The sequence below is a fragment of the Paramormyrops kingsleyae genome, chromosome 6 (assembly GCF_048594095.1).
Source record: "Paramormyrops kingsleyae isolate MSU_618 chromosome 6, PKINGS_0.4, whole genome shotgun sequence".
In the NCBI taxonomy this organism is placed as follows: domain Eukaryota; kingdom Metazoa; phylum Chordata; class Actinopteri; order Osteoglossiformes; family Mormyridae; genus Paramormyrops; species Paramormyrops kingsleyae.
The window spans coordinates 21,711,208-21,724,097 of NC_132802.1; the positions used below are offsets into that span (position 1 = coordinate 21,711,208).

At 38.8% G+C, this 12,890-nt stretch overlaps 1 protein-coding gene across 9 annotated transcripts; it reads left to right on the top strand.

Annotated features, from left to right (window-relative positions):
- The first annotated feature begins 25 nt into the window (after positions 1-25).
- Positions 26-11,939, top strand: dedd (death effector domain containing). Of its 9 annotated transcripts, none has more exons than XM_023808763.2 (8): positions 26-195; positions 447-615; positions 2,327-2,380; positions 5,063-5,781; positions 7,024-7,128; positions 7,809-7,946; positions 8,972-9,371; positions 11,596-11,939. In XM_023808763.2, the coding sequence occupies exons 4-8, from the start codon at positions 5,211-5,213 to the stop codon at positions 11,612-11,614; spliced, it is 1,233 nt and encodes a 410-aa protein (XP_023664531.1). In that variant the 5' UTR covers positions 26-195; positions 447-615; positions 2,327-2,380; positions 5,063-5,210; the 3' UTR covers positions 11,615-11,939. The 9 variants fall into 9 exon arrangements, with proteins under 9 accessions (XP_023664531.1, XP_023664533.1, XP_023664534.1 ...); XM_023808765.2 differs by having other exon boundaries at positions 488-615; XM_023808766.2 differs by having other exon boundaries at positions 556-615.
- Positions 11,940-12,890: the final 951 nt, after the last annotated feature.

The following is a 12,890-nucleotide window of genomic DNA, read 5'->3' on the forward strand; positions in this document are numbered from 1 at the left end:
GACCGTTTCCGGGATGCTGCCCTCACTATGACCGTTTCCCGGATGTTCCTTCATTTTAGCGGAGGAACAAAAATAGCAGTGTATTCTAAGGTTCAGCTGTTGGGAGACTTGGTTTAAAACATTAAATTATATTTTCAAACTTAAAAAATGGTTGTCGTTTAAAGGAGAAAAGCGACAGGGAGGACGTGCTGTCTGGTAGATTATTCTTTTCAAACCAATACCGTAACGCTTGTGGACTGCCTAGGCTGACGTTAATGCCTAGATTGTTAGTATTAGCAGCTGCTGCTAAGTGATTGATTTACTGTAAAATAAACGGATACATTTACCCGGTTTTCATTTTGGCCTAGGAATTTTATATTGTTCTCGTATGTAATGTTTTAATTCTGTTTTGTTTTAACGCTTGCGGTTTAAATAGATTGTTTATTTGGTTTGTTGTTTTCGGCTAGCTAAACGAAGCTAGGTCGTTCTTCCTTATCTATCGCGATAGCAAGCAATCCGCTAGAAGGGGGAGTTCAGCGAAAAACGCTCCGGTTTATCCATTTGTCTCGTTGTCAGACGAAGCTAAAACCACAAACAAAGCTGACACGCATCACCAATAACGGAATAAATGCATGTGTAAGTATTCTATAATTTGTAAAGCACGGCAACATGCTCAGTACTGCTTTCACTTATTTACATTGTGGCTAAGCTACAGTCCCTGTCAGAGAAGTTGGCTTGCCTGCTAGCAGGACAGCGCCATCACATGGAAATGATGTACAGTGTTTTGGACATTTTTAAATATGTTTTCTGTTGTATAAATAATCTTCCTTATTTATCATTCTGACATAGTGTGCATGACAGTAGTAGCATCACCCTGCTTTTCAACCATTTGCATTAGATATGTTGTTAATTTGCTAGGATTATCTGTAAATTGGTATGATAAAGCAAAAATGCATTTAACCGTCTAAATTGTGTGTGTACTGCTTTACATCTTGTTTATATATCAGTTTCTGGTAATTCTCCTCACTAGTGCAAACTCAGGAGTTTTCCAATAGAGAAAACCTACCTTAGTGTGAAATTAAATGCATATTTCTCAGTTCATTGCTAGTGGATTGAGAGCTTAGAATGATCGTCCCCATTACCAAGAACTGTATGCAAACTTAGTTAAATGTTAATTAGAACTGTCGATGTCCTTTGAATCGTGTGTATTTGTTGTTTCATTTTATGTAGTATGTGTGAGGTATCAGTGGATAAATCCACTGTCAAACTTTAATTTGTCTCAAACTTAGATATCTATGTATAAACTACTGCCAACAGGAGAGGACTTTAGAGGTTAGTTTTGTCGACTGGGCTACGGCTATGAAAGACGTGCCTCTGTGGGTAATGATATTACTTTACGTTTATCAGTATTATAAATGTAGTTTGAGGCATTAAAGTGTCCCACGTTTATAAATATGACAGTGATTTGCAATAACTGTAGTTTGGGACTAGCACAGAGTATTGCTTTGATTATAATTTGACTTTTATAAGCATAATGAGCTATACTTTATTTAACCCTTTGTTTCTTGCTTTTTGTGCATGGTTTTAGAGGTTAAAGTCTCAATTTCTCCATTTAGACATTTAATTTTATAGTTCAAATATTCTTGGGTAACCCAGCAACGGCGACATTAATAAAACTTGGTTGAACTTGTATAAATCAAATCTCTTTAAACCAAAAATATTTTTAGAACTAAAGTTAGAACACACATTTACAATAGAAAATGAAGTATACAATTAAGTAGGGATGCACCAATACTTATACTAGTCGGGTTCTATGCTGCGCTCATGTACTTGTATTCGTTCCCGTGACACTGCGCTGGTGCCTATAACCGATACTATATAATGATGTATCAGCAATATCATTGTCAAGCAAAATAAATGGGACAAAATGTCTGTGGTGTGGAAGTACTTCAAGGTTAATGATGAAAACCAAAGCATTGCAGAATGCAAACTGTGTTCTACTAAACTATCTAGAGGAAGTATGAAAACAGGTTCATACAGCCCTAGTAATGTAGTTAAACATCTAAAAAAAAAAACTAAGAAAGAGTAACAAAGTTGCTACTAGCAACACTGTGCAATAACCCAATATGTAGCAATAGCTAGCACAGAGTGAAAATATCAGATGATAGCCCTTGTAAAAAATAACACAAGCTCTTACTCAGTATGGATGCTCCTCGCTTTATGAACATTTGACTTGCGATATTTCATCCTCCTAGCCACGCTTTTAGTCTCTGTAGTGATCAGGAACGTAAACATTTCATAGTGTTTAACAGTGTATTGTATGATTTTTTTTCCTGTGTTTAACCAGATTTCCCCAAGCCTATTATGTCTACTGAATGCCCAAGTGTGTCTCCTGCTTCTGGTAAGAAGAAAAAGAGGAAAGCAACTACTTTGGAGATGAAAATTAAGATAATTGCCCAGTATGAAGGTGGCAAGTTCATAATGGCCTTAGCGCATTATTTATTTACTAATTTATCATATCATATTCATTATGGTATTTTCAGCTTATTATGGGTTATTCGGAAAGTAACCCCCCCAACATCTGTGGAGGAGCATCTATATATTGTTCTTGATGATCAGGCATAATATTGTAATGGTGGTACGCGCAGAAGTAGACCTGCTGATCCATAGATTTCCACAAGCCTAAAAAAAAAGAGACAATCAACACCTTTAATCAGGTCCCCCTTCTTAAGGCACATTTTTTTAAAGGCTGAAATTAATGTTGTGTGTGTGTGTGTGTGTGTGTGTGTGGGGGGGGGAGATAATCTCGGTACTGTTGTTTATTCCGATTCCTGATATTTTTTTATTAAAATGTTGCATATTACTTTTTTTAGACATGGCTCAGCCCTAATTGGTATTGATATCATTGAATAACGGCAGGCGAGCATAGGAACTCATACTTGGCCTGAAAAAAAATATCATATATAATTCCGAAACTATAAACCAATTTAATTAACAACCAAATTGTGTTAATGAATGCTATTTGGGGTGGGGGCAGAGGGATAATATTAATTTTGTCAAAATTACTTAAATGAAAAATGCCACCTGATGACTGTGAAATGACGGGCTAAAATCATATGTAAAAGCAAGCTGTTGAAACATGTATATTGATCACATACTCTGGACTAAACCTTAATCAGAAGATCTTTTTTGGAAAATAAGCACTTCAGCTGTTTTATCTGCCTTTTTGCATATTGTGAGGCAGCACATTATTTATTAAGCAGATGTTTTTATGCTCTTTCATAGTCTAGCATGATAGTGCCTATTTTAAATTAAGGAATTCAGGAATTGTGATCTCTCTATCAGAAAGGCTTGAGATCCTTTAGTATTTCATAAATTATGCGGACTTTATTGAAACAAATGTTCTGGGGTCAGTCGTGTGGCACAGCTGCCATTAGGGCTGTGCGATGTCACATCACGTTGTAATTGCAATATGTGTGCATGTGCAATAGTCACCAAGGCTTTAGATGACGGGCATAAAAATTTGTCCAGATGCCAGCTTTTCTGTACTATTAAGATGTTTACTTGCACTCAATTTGATAAGCAGATTAGTAGTAGTAGTATAAATTCTGTGAATCCTTAGGCTTATTAAATTCGGTTAGCGGTGGAGGATGGGCCAATCCAAATTATTTATTTATTTTCTTCCGATACACATCTGCCGATACTGATACAGAGTCTGATACACGCTCTTTTTACTTTAATGTTTTAATATTATAAATGTGTTTACATAATATATAAATGTTAATACTTTATGTTAATATTTCTTAAAATGGTAAATATATATAAAAAATATGTATGCCAAAAAAGTTTTAATTAGGCTGCTGGTAACATGCATAACACACTGTTCCTCCTTGTTGGTACATCTTGTTTTAAACGTTTGAGGCATTTGCAGTTCAATTTGAATATATTCCAGGGGAATATATGCAAGCGGCGAATGCTTAAAATGCCTCACAATGTTTCTCCCACTGGCAGTATGGTCACTTGCACTTTGTTGCGACAGCAGCCTCTCGTGTATCACAAGCTGCAGCAAGTGCGTACAACCGCCCAAACAAGTGACTCCTAAATCATGCATTGCTTTTTTTCATATTACTTGCATTGTCTTGCACAATTGCATGCACTTTGTATAGTGAGATGTTCTACTAAATGTTGCTTCCACCTCTCATAACTTCGTTTTTACGAAGATTGCAATTTGCTGTGCTCCTAGTCGTTAAAAGTGTAAAAACCTTCCCGATCGTCACCCTCTCATGTTCTTGTGCCGCTTGTACTACAAAGGGTATGCACATGACATCACAGCAGGTGGAAGTCACTGTGCTCACACCCACTGAGTGTCAAAAAACTGAGTGGCAGCGTTGGCGTTCAGCTTGAATGCCACAAAAAACATTTAAAATGGGAAAGAGCGGTCATGTGATTGATTGTACAAATCGATTTAACAAGAAGTAGGCGAAAACTAAGTATCGGACATGGATCGGTCATGTATGGCCGATACCTGATCCGTGTAATAGGTCTGGATTGGTGCATTTCTAATAAGTTCTGAAGTGGTCCTGAAGAAAGGGACACCTCAGAAGTTTAACTTCACACTTGTCATAAACTATTCTTATTGTAATCCACTTTCACTGTTGCTTATTTTCTTGTTTGAGGTCAGTGTGTAGCTCAACAGCTTATTGATCTGTGACTGTGTCTATAAGGCGAGTTTGAATCTTGTGGCCAGCAGGGTAATCATTTCTCCATTAGCTCCCTGTGCAATGCCCCTAACCCTAGCTGCTCCAGAGGTGCTGGATGCTGACTAACCCTGTAAACCTGATCTGACATTCATATACATGTGTATCCTTATCTTTATTGGGGAGTAAGATGATTTGGGTGAGAACTACCCAATGAGTAACGTTCCCTTTTCTATTTATAAGAATGGCTACTTTAGCAGCTGGTCATATATGAGACATACAGTATTTGTGTCTATATACAAAATATTTTATAAGTTTATTATCTTAAAAACTGAAGCACACTGAAATCAATCTCCTTCAAATAACATTTTTATCTTCTGTCGTAGAAGCAAGTTGAAGGTGAATGCTGGGTGATCCACAGTTGGAAGAAGGTGGATGAAGTGACTTGAGGGTCAGTCCCAGGTGTTTGATCGTGGCTGCTGCTTCCCCTTTGTGCTCACGGCTCCTCTACACACTCCATCCCGGTACAGAGTGATGACTTCACAGCAGCACCCACTACCCCACGCAAGCACTAATCCTTCATTGCTCCTCCCTCGAGATCCTCCTGCCAGCCAGGGCAGGTCATCCCTACAGCCTGGCCAGCTGGAATCCACCCATAGCGGTTCCAGCACAAGTAGGGATATTCGCATGGGCAGTGTTGGCTCTTCCTTGTCTCTCGGGAGTTCCGCTGGGGGAGGTCCTGCCTGGGCTGCCCCCGCTACCTCTGCTGTCACTACACCCTCACGAAGACAGACAAGTGGACGTTTTGAACCTTGGCCAGAGGAGGCGGTGGACAGTGCATATGGACTGTATTCCCTACATCGCATGTTTGAGATCGTGGGGGCTCAGCTCACCCACCGTGATGTGCGGGTGCTCTCCTTTCTGTTTGTTGATGTCATTGATGAGTATGAGCGAGGTGGCATCCGGAGTGGGCGGGACTTCCTGTTGGCTTTGGAGCGGCAAGGGCGGTGTGACGAGACCAACTTTAGGCATGTACTACAGCTGCTACGCATCATAACCAGACATGACTTGCTGCCCTATGTCACACTCAGAAAGAGACAGACTGGTGAGTGCATTGCTGGTTCAGGCCTCCAGGAACTTGCTTTGAAATTGCCCAGAAACAGTCTCTCGGTTAACCACATACATTTCACTCCAACTTAATTTTTTTATGAAATGTATTTGACATGCAGGTGTGCTGAAGTAGCTGGTTAAATTTTTCTTCAAGAAAAGTGAAAAAATGACAGTTTGTGGTTGTCTAAATTGAGCATGCCAGATTACCAAATCAACTACTAATGTTTTGCTGTCCCAAATGGAAGTGCAATACTCATTTGAACTATACTGGGTGTGGGTATTTGTATTTTTTAATGTCCCAAATTTTCAGATGCTTACTATGAACTCTGTGACCTTCCTATGCAATGGCCGTATCATTTACTTAAGGAGTTCCCAACCCCTGGTTTGCAGAACACTGGGGGTTTAGCGGAGGGGTTGATTAACTTCCAAAAATAAACTATTCCCCTGAAAAAGATGGAACCGGACCGGATAAACTTAAAATTGTCCATCAATCTGCTATCCACCCCCTGGATTTACTAGTCTGTGAAACTTTTGTGAGCCGGACCCAGGTCCACGTACATCAAAAGGTTGGGAACTCCTAATTTCATAGCCAAAGGCCGCTTTACCATGGATTATTACTTCTGAAATAAGCACAAGAGTTCTAAAATATTTCTCTGCTTTTTTGCCAAATGTATTTTGGAATATTATTATGCTTTAAGAGACCATTAACAGGAACCACCTGACTTTAATTGACAGCTGTTTGCTGTCTTCTCTCTAGTGGTTTTCTACTGTGTCCTGCGGTCACTGTCTGTGCAGGTTAATAAGTTTACTTTGTTTTTTTGTTTATTTAATATTGTTCAAAGGCTAAGATTCAATGAAGGGAAAAACAAGTTTATACAGGAGTATAATCACAGATTATACAGTTATTACTTGAAATGTTCTCAAATATCTTAATGAAATCAATGAATAGCTGATTGTTAGCAACCAATATACAATGTGCACCACTAGGATCAGATGACAACTTCCATTGGGATTACTGGCCTTGGAAAATGAAATGGCAATGGAAACAGTGTAACTTATCCAAATTAATTCTGTTTCATTTTATTTTAATGTTGTGAGGTGGAACTGGTTTGGCTGCTGTATGTCAGCGCTAACTGCAGCATGTGTGTAGGGGTGTTCCCTTTTGTGCTGTGACACAGACAGCAGACTGTTCATTTTTAGTCTGTCACCTTACCTGCTGTCGTTTTTGTCTTTTTAGTTTGTCCTGACCCAGTGGATAAGTACTTGGAAGAGACATCAGTGCGCTATGTTTCTCCCAGAGGAGGGGGAGAAAGCAATAAAATCACAAACCACAGGAGAACAGGTCAGACTAGAAGACCTCAGGGTTGGGAGAATGGTGGCTCTTTCATAAACGTTTGTGGTGACCTTTTATTTAATTACTTACATTGATATTAAGTTATAATACAGAGCGCTGGTGTTTAGCCATTGTGTCATTTTGGCTAAAGCATTCAGAACTGGTTGCTGACCCTCATCTAGGACTTTTTAATAGTTTAAATGTGATTATATTTAGTGTAAAAATAATAAAAATCAGTACTGTCATCGTTCGGACGGATATAGCAAAGTTGGAGTTTGCATTTTTGTTTCAATTATTTAGCACAACGTCTCAACCTGCTACCAGAGAAATGCTTAAGAAACGCATTGGCTGTATGTTACAGCAAAAAATTGGCTGCAACAAAAAAATTGTAGTGAAGTAAAATAATATATAAGGCTTTATGATGATACTACAAACCAGTGTGTCTCAGTGCTCCAAAGAAAAACCTCTGGGGCCGGACTGATATTTAACATGTGTTGGCTTGTGCATCTTTTTCTGCCTCCTTTTCCATTACTGATAATAGGGAGCTCGTTGATACAAGACTTTTATGATTGTTATACGTTTGTGTTTGTTTCTTCAGAACAAAAGGCAAAATGGCAAGGTAGTGGATCCATCAAAAGTGTTAAAAGCAGTTTCTCTATCCTTCCCCTGTGTGAAATATCCCTCAACAGGCCCCCAGCCAGTAATTTGCTGCTCCCCATCCGGACCGCAGGTGTGCTCCCCACGTGCCAAGCCAGGCCCCCCTCTACCCAGTCGCAAACGGAAGAGGGCCCATGCCACAGCAGACTGCAGGGAGAAGCAGACCTGCGGTAAGGGTTCATCAGGGTTTAGGGAATTTCAGTAAGTTAGGAGAACCAAAGCTGTAAAAAGTATTTTAGTACCTGCTGATGTTTATTCTGAGAATGAAAAATCAAATGGTCTTTTCTGGCATAGCTTTTAAGTAACCACTTATCATAGTTCACTTTTCTCAAAAGGCTAAACTTGTAAGGCAGATTGTGCTTTTAGTGGGGGCCCAGTCAGTTACAGGGGGCTCACATGTTTAGTCATATTTTGGTCTATGGATTTGGATTATAGTGGGAAACCAGAGGACCTGAAAAAAACCTGGATCTAAAGCCACAAAAGCAGAAGACGGCCCCTAACATTTGTTTTTGAATGCAGAATCTGGGGAACCTATATATTTTGTAATTAAAATGTATGCATTCTTGCCTAAGGAATTATTTTGGCCAACTACTTTTAGTCTTTTGTTACATGAATATGAACATTCCATGTTGTGCAATACTGTGATAGCTGGGTTGAAATGATCAATAAGTTATGCTAAACCGTTTTTACTGTCATAGGTAACAAAACTTAGCAAGTGCTGCAGTTTTACCGATTGTTCCTTCTCAAGGTTTCCTAGTAAGTTTTTAAAATTAGTCTAAATATGGCCGCCACTCATAGACCGTGTGGTGAGTTTGAGAAATTTTAACAGTGAGTGAGGTCACCATGTGTGGATATACTGGAAAACTGGTCACTATGTATGGAAATACTTTGGATTCCATAGAGATTATATTGAATGAAAGAAAATGATTTGTGAGGACTGTTTTCTGTCTGTTGGTACGACTCATGGCAACACCACCAACTTATTTGACCCTGTTGGTACATAAGTTCTATTTTACTGTAGTTTTTTTGTGTAAATTTTCAACTCGTATCGCAATATTAATCGCAAAATATTCAAATCGTGATGGCCTAATATAATTAATAATTGAGGCCTAATATAATTCATAATCTGATAGTGTAGCAGTGATGAAACCTGTCATCGCATTGCCTAATGTGTTTGATCCATTTTGTTCCACAGATATTCGCCTGCGAGTCCGTGCAGAGTACTGCCAGCACGAGTCTGCCTTGCAGGGCAATGTCTTCTCCAATAAGCAAGAGGTCCTTGAGAGACAGTTTGAAAGGTTTAACCAGGCAAACACTATCTTGAAGTCCAGAGACCTTGGCTCTATCATCTGTGACATCAAATTCTCAGAGCTTACCTACCTGGATGCATTTTGGCGGGACTACATCAATGGCTCATTGCTGGAAGCCCTAAAAGGCGTCTTCATCACAGACTCGCTCAAGCAAGCAGTGGGACACGAGGCCATTAAGCTTCTTGTCAATGTGGATGAGGAGGACTACCAGGCAGGCCGACGGAAGCTTTTGCGCAACCTTGTCGCCGCTGGGGGGGCCGGAGGCAGCCGAGAGACTGTGCCGATGTAAGACCGCAGCATGTGCATGTGCCTGGGAGGAGGGCAAGGGCCCCATGGGAATGGGTTTGAGTTGAGGGATTGGAAAAGTTATAAGGAAGGGCTGCACCTCAGGAGAGTAGAGTGTTAGTCATGGAGTTGGCCTAGGAACTCAAACGGGTTGACTTTACTGCAGCAATTAGCATGGAAAGTCTTAGCATTTAATTGGTTGTGCTTTGAAAATAAATGGATAAAGACTGCCCGGGAGAAGTCCTTTTGTGGGGGGGGGGGGGGCTGGGGGGGGTGGAATTGAAGTATGTTGTGTGGAAAAAAAACTTGTGAGATACAGATTTTTATCAGAAGTTTGAAAAATAGTTGATTGCAATATTTTGATGAAGAACATTTTCCTTTTGTCATAAAGTTATGTCTATGGTTAAAACAGGCCAGTTGGCATAGTGCTTGGTTGTCCTGAACACTTTGCAAAAGCTTGGGATGTCCAGTAGTAGTATTCTCAAGAGACCCACAGTGTTTCTAGGGCTCTGCATATTTTTGAAGAGCACCCCAATGTTATTTTAAGTACTGGTCACCTACCTGAGCCCCTTCAGCTTCCAGTGCTGTATCATTAGTTATAGCAGTTTTCCTGTAGAACATTTCAAAAGGCAAACCTCTTAAAATGAGATTTGGTTAATTAAATAAACACATGGCTCACTAAATCTGAAAGCAGTCCTATCTGTGCTTTTGTTTTGTATGGCCTGGCTTGTTAGGGGTCAAGCTTTGTTACAGAGGAGCCAAGATAATTGCTTAAGCAATTGGTAAATGTGAATCAATATAGGATCTTTTACATAGTATACACTGAAACAGGAAAAAATGTCCCTTTTTGTAAGGGAATATGTTGTAAGGTTTTATAAAAGAATTCAGGCATACATGGTTATCTGTTTTACTTCTGTTTTATACTGGCTTGTCTTCATCTTTGACCCCCCAAGCCTTGATTTATTTGATTTAGTTATTTGAATTAGTTCTGTTCAGTTACATTTATATATAATCTGCAGTGCTTTGACAAGTGTTACCTGCAGTTATACTTGGGATTTTTACTGAAAGAGTATTTGTTGATACAACAACCTTGAACTGTAGAGTATAACACTCCTACAGTATACCCAAATCTGTTTTCCCTCATGGTTGACAGTATCATTTGAATTTGTTACTGACTGTGGGGCTAGAGAACCTGAAATGCATTTGTAATTACAGCGCTTGTAACAAATGGTCTTGTCATGCTGACACTTTGCCCAGAGGAATTTAAAGTCACGCTTCATTGTTTTTTTTTTTTTTTCTTTTCTTTTTTTTTTTTTCTTTTTGCATGAACTAGGGAGGAAAGGCATGTAAGCCAAGATGGACACTGGACTCTAATAGTCACGAGTGGACAGCAAAAATCATAAACTGTGAATTTCATCTGCCTGTGTTTTGTTTATACAAGGGGAACAAAGTATTTTCGGAATAGGAAGAAATTTAAGTTATTTTTCTTACTTTGGTTATATGACAGATAAAGTTGGGACTTGACTGTTTGGCACTCCTATCAAGTCTTTTTATGCCATTTCAATCACACAGAACGCTTGCAGTGATGTTGACCTGTGGGGATCAGGCCCATCCTCCTTTCCATTGTATAAATAGGTGAACATTCAGCTTGCATTTATAATAAGCTGTGCTCACTCTATGTCCACACTTGTATGACCAAGAGGCCAACAGTACAACTCATGGTGCATTGGTGGAGGGTAGTCCATGAAAACACATTTTGGCAGCATATTGTTATGTTTGATTTGAATTTTAATTAATATATTTTTATGAGTGACATTATTTTTCATGTCTGTGTATAGCCTGCAGCAAGGTAACCAATGTCAAAAATCAACAGGCAAATGGAAAGATCGCCTTGCCACAGATGTTGGTGTTTTTGGATTACCATTTTGTTCTGTTTTCTTACTGGAATAATTTAACAAGAAGCTGTAAGGATGGTATCTATTATATAGGTTGTACAATTTGTATACATAATGTATGTTTGGGAGTCCTGATAAATTTGACATAGGCCTAGATGGTAAACCCCAGAACAAAATAAACACACTCACGTAAAATTTGTAAAAGTATGGACATGTATGAAGACTGCTAGACTGGTTTCAACTGCTATTAATGAACCTGTAGATCTGTAAGACGATCATTTTTAGATGTTTTGTATTGTTGATACATTTTTTTTTCCTTTTTTCCATAGCCAAAGCAATCAGGAGTAAACTGAAAGGTGAACTTACACCCGAGGCCACACTAGTACATGGAATAGAGCACTTTATTTTTGGTGTCCAAACGTTAACATATATTATTCTATCTTGCTCATGCAGTGAACATGTAACAGAATACCCTTAAATATTTGCCTTACCACTTTGCATTTAGTTTTTTTTTTATTTCCCTTTTAAAATGGTTTTGATTTTGATGACAGATTGATATTCCGTGTGTTCCGGGTGTTTCTACATATTTGATCGGTACAATTAATGTCTGTACGATAAAATGTATTGTCTACAAAAAAATGAATAAAGATGTTGCATAATCAGTTTCACTAAACATGTTTGACAAATTCTTGTGGATTGCTGATCTAACCAACATTCAAGAGATATGCTACACGTCCCTTTGTGCTAATGGTAACCTATAACAATTGTGCAACGTGTTAACTGAATGTGTGATTCTAATCTATCAGTTGGACTGATTATACTTAGGAAGTATTTGTGACCTCAAGGTATTTCCATGTATGTATTTTATTTTGCATTTTATTTTGTACGGGTATGGTACTGCAGTCAGCTGGGCATCAGTGTGGCTTAGTTTTAGCATTGGCTTCACATCTCCAGTTTTGGGGTTGAAATCACACTTCTCTTTGGATGTAGAGTTTGCAGGTTCTTGTGTTGTGTGGTTCACCATTAGGTCCTCCGGTTTCCTCCGGCAGTCCAAAGACTGGCAACTGGACTCATTGTCATCTATAAATTAAATTACCCTTAATATGTCAGTGTGTGCCTTGACATGGACTGGTATGCTGCCCACAGAGTTGCCCTGCCTTGTGTTCTGTGCTGCATAGGACAGGCTGTCCATGAGAAGCAGCTGGAAGGTGTGTAGATGGATGCATGGATGGAGGGATGTACTATAGTTACACTGGCCAAAGAAAGTGCTGCTGTAATGTTTTGCAAATTTTTAAAATAGATTTACAGTTTTTTTTGTTGTTAAACACCTGAGCCTTATTTAATGACCAAATACTTTGTTTTCCAGTAACTACACACATTTCACTAGAATAAATTTCTATATCCATTTTGTGGTTCATAATAATACCAGCCTGAAACAAATTCAGGGTGATATCCAGCAAAACCTTTGTTCGCCTGAAATTTGGATTGATTTCAATTTACAAAAACATAGTTTTAAGCTGATTTTGAGTTGAGTCATTTTGTTTGACCATCAAACATTTCTGTTGTATGTCTGAGTATACAAGGTGTTTTTTTCCTGTTAAAGTCTGTAACGTGTGACTTTAAG

What these genes read in the sequence shown, in the direction of transcription:
- dedd (XM_023808760.2), top strand. Translation starts at nt 5,211, where the DNA reads ATGACTTCACAGCAGCACCCACTACCCCACGCAAGCACTAATCCTTCA. An exon ending in ACTCAGAAAGAGACAGACTG is followed by an intron (nt 5,782 to 7,023) that starts GTGAGTGCATTG and finishes TTGTCTTTTTAG; the next exon opens with TTTGTCCTGACCCAGTGGAT. An exon ending in CAGGGAGAAGCAGACCTGCG is followed by an intron (nt 7,947 to 8,971) that starts GTAAGGGTTCAT and finishes TTTGTTCCACAG; the next exon opens with ATATTCGCCTGCGAGTCCGT.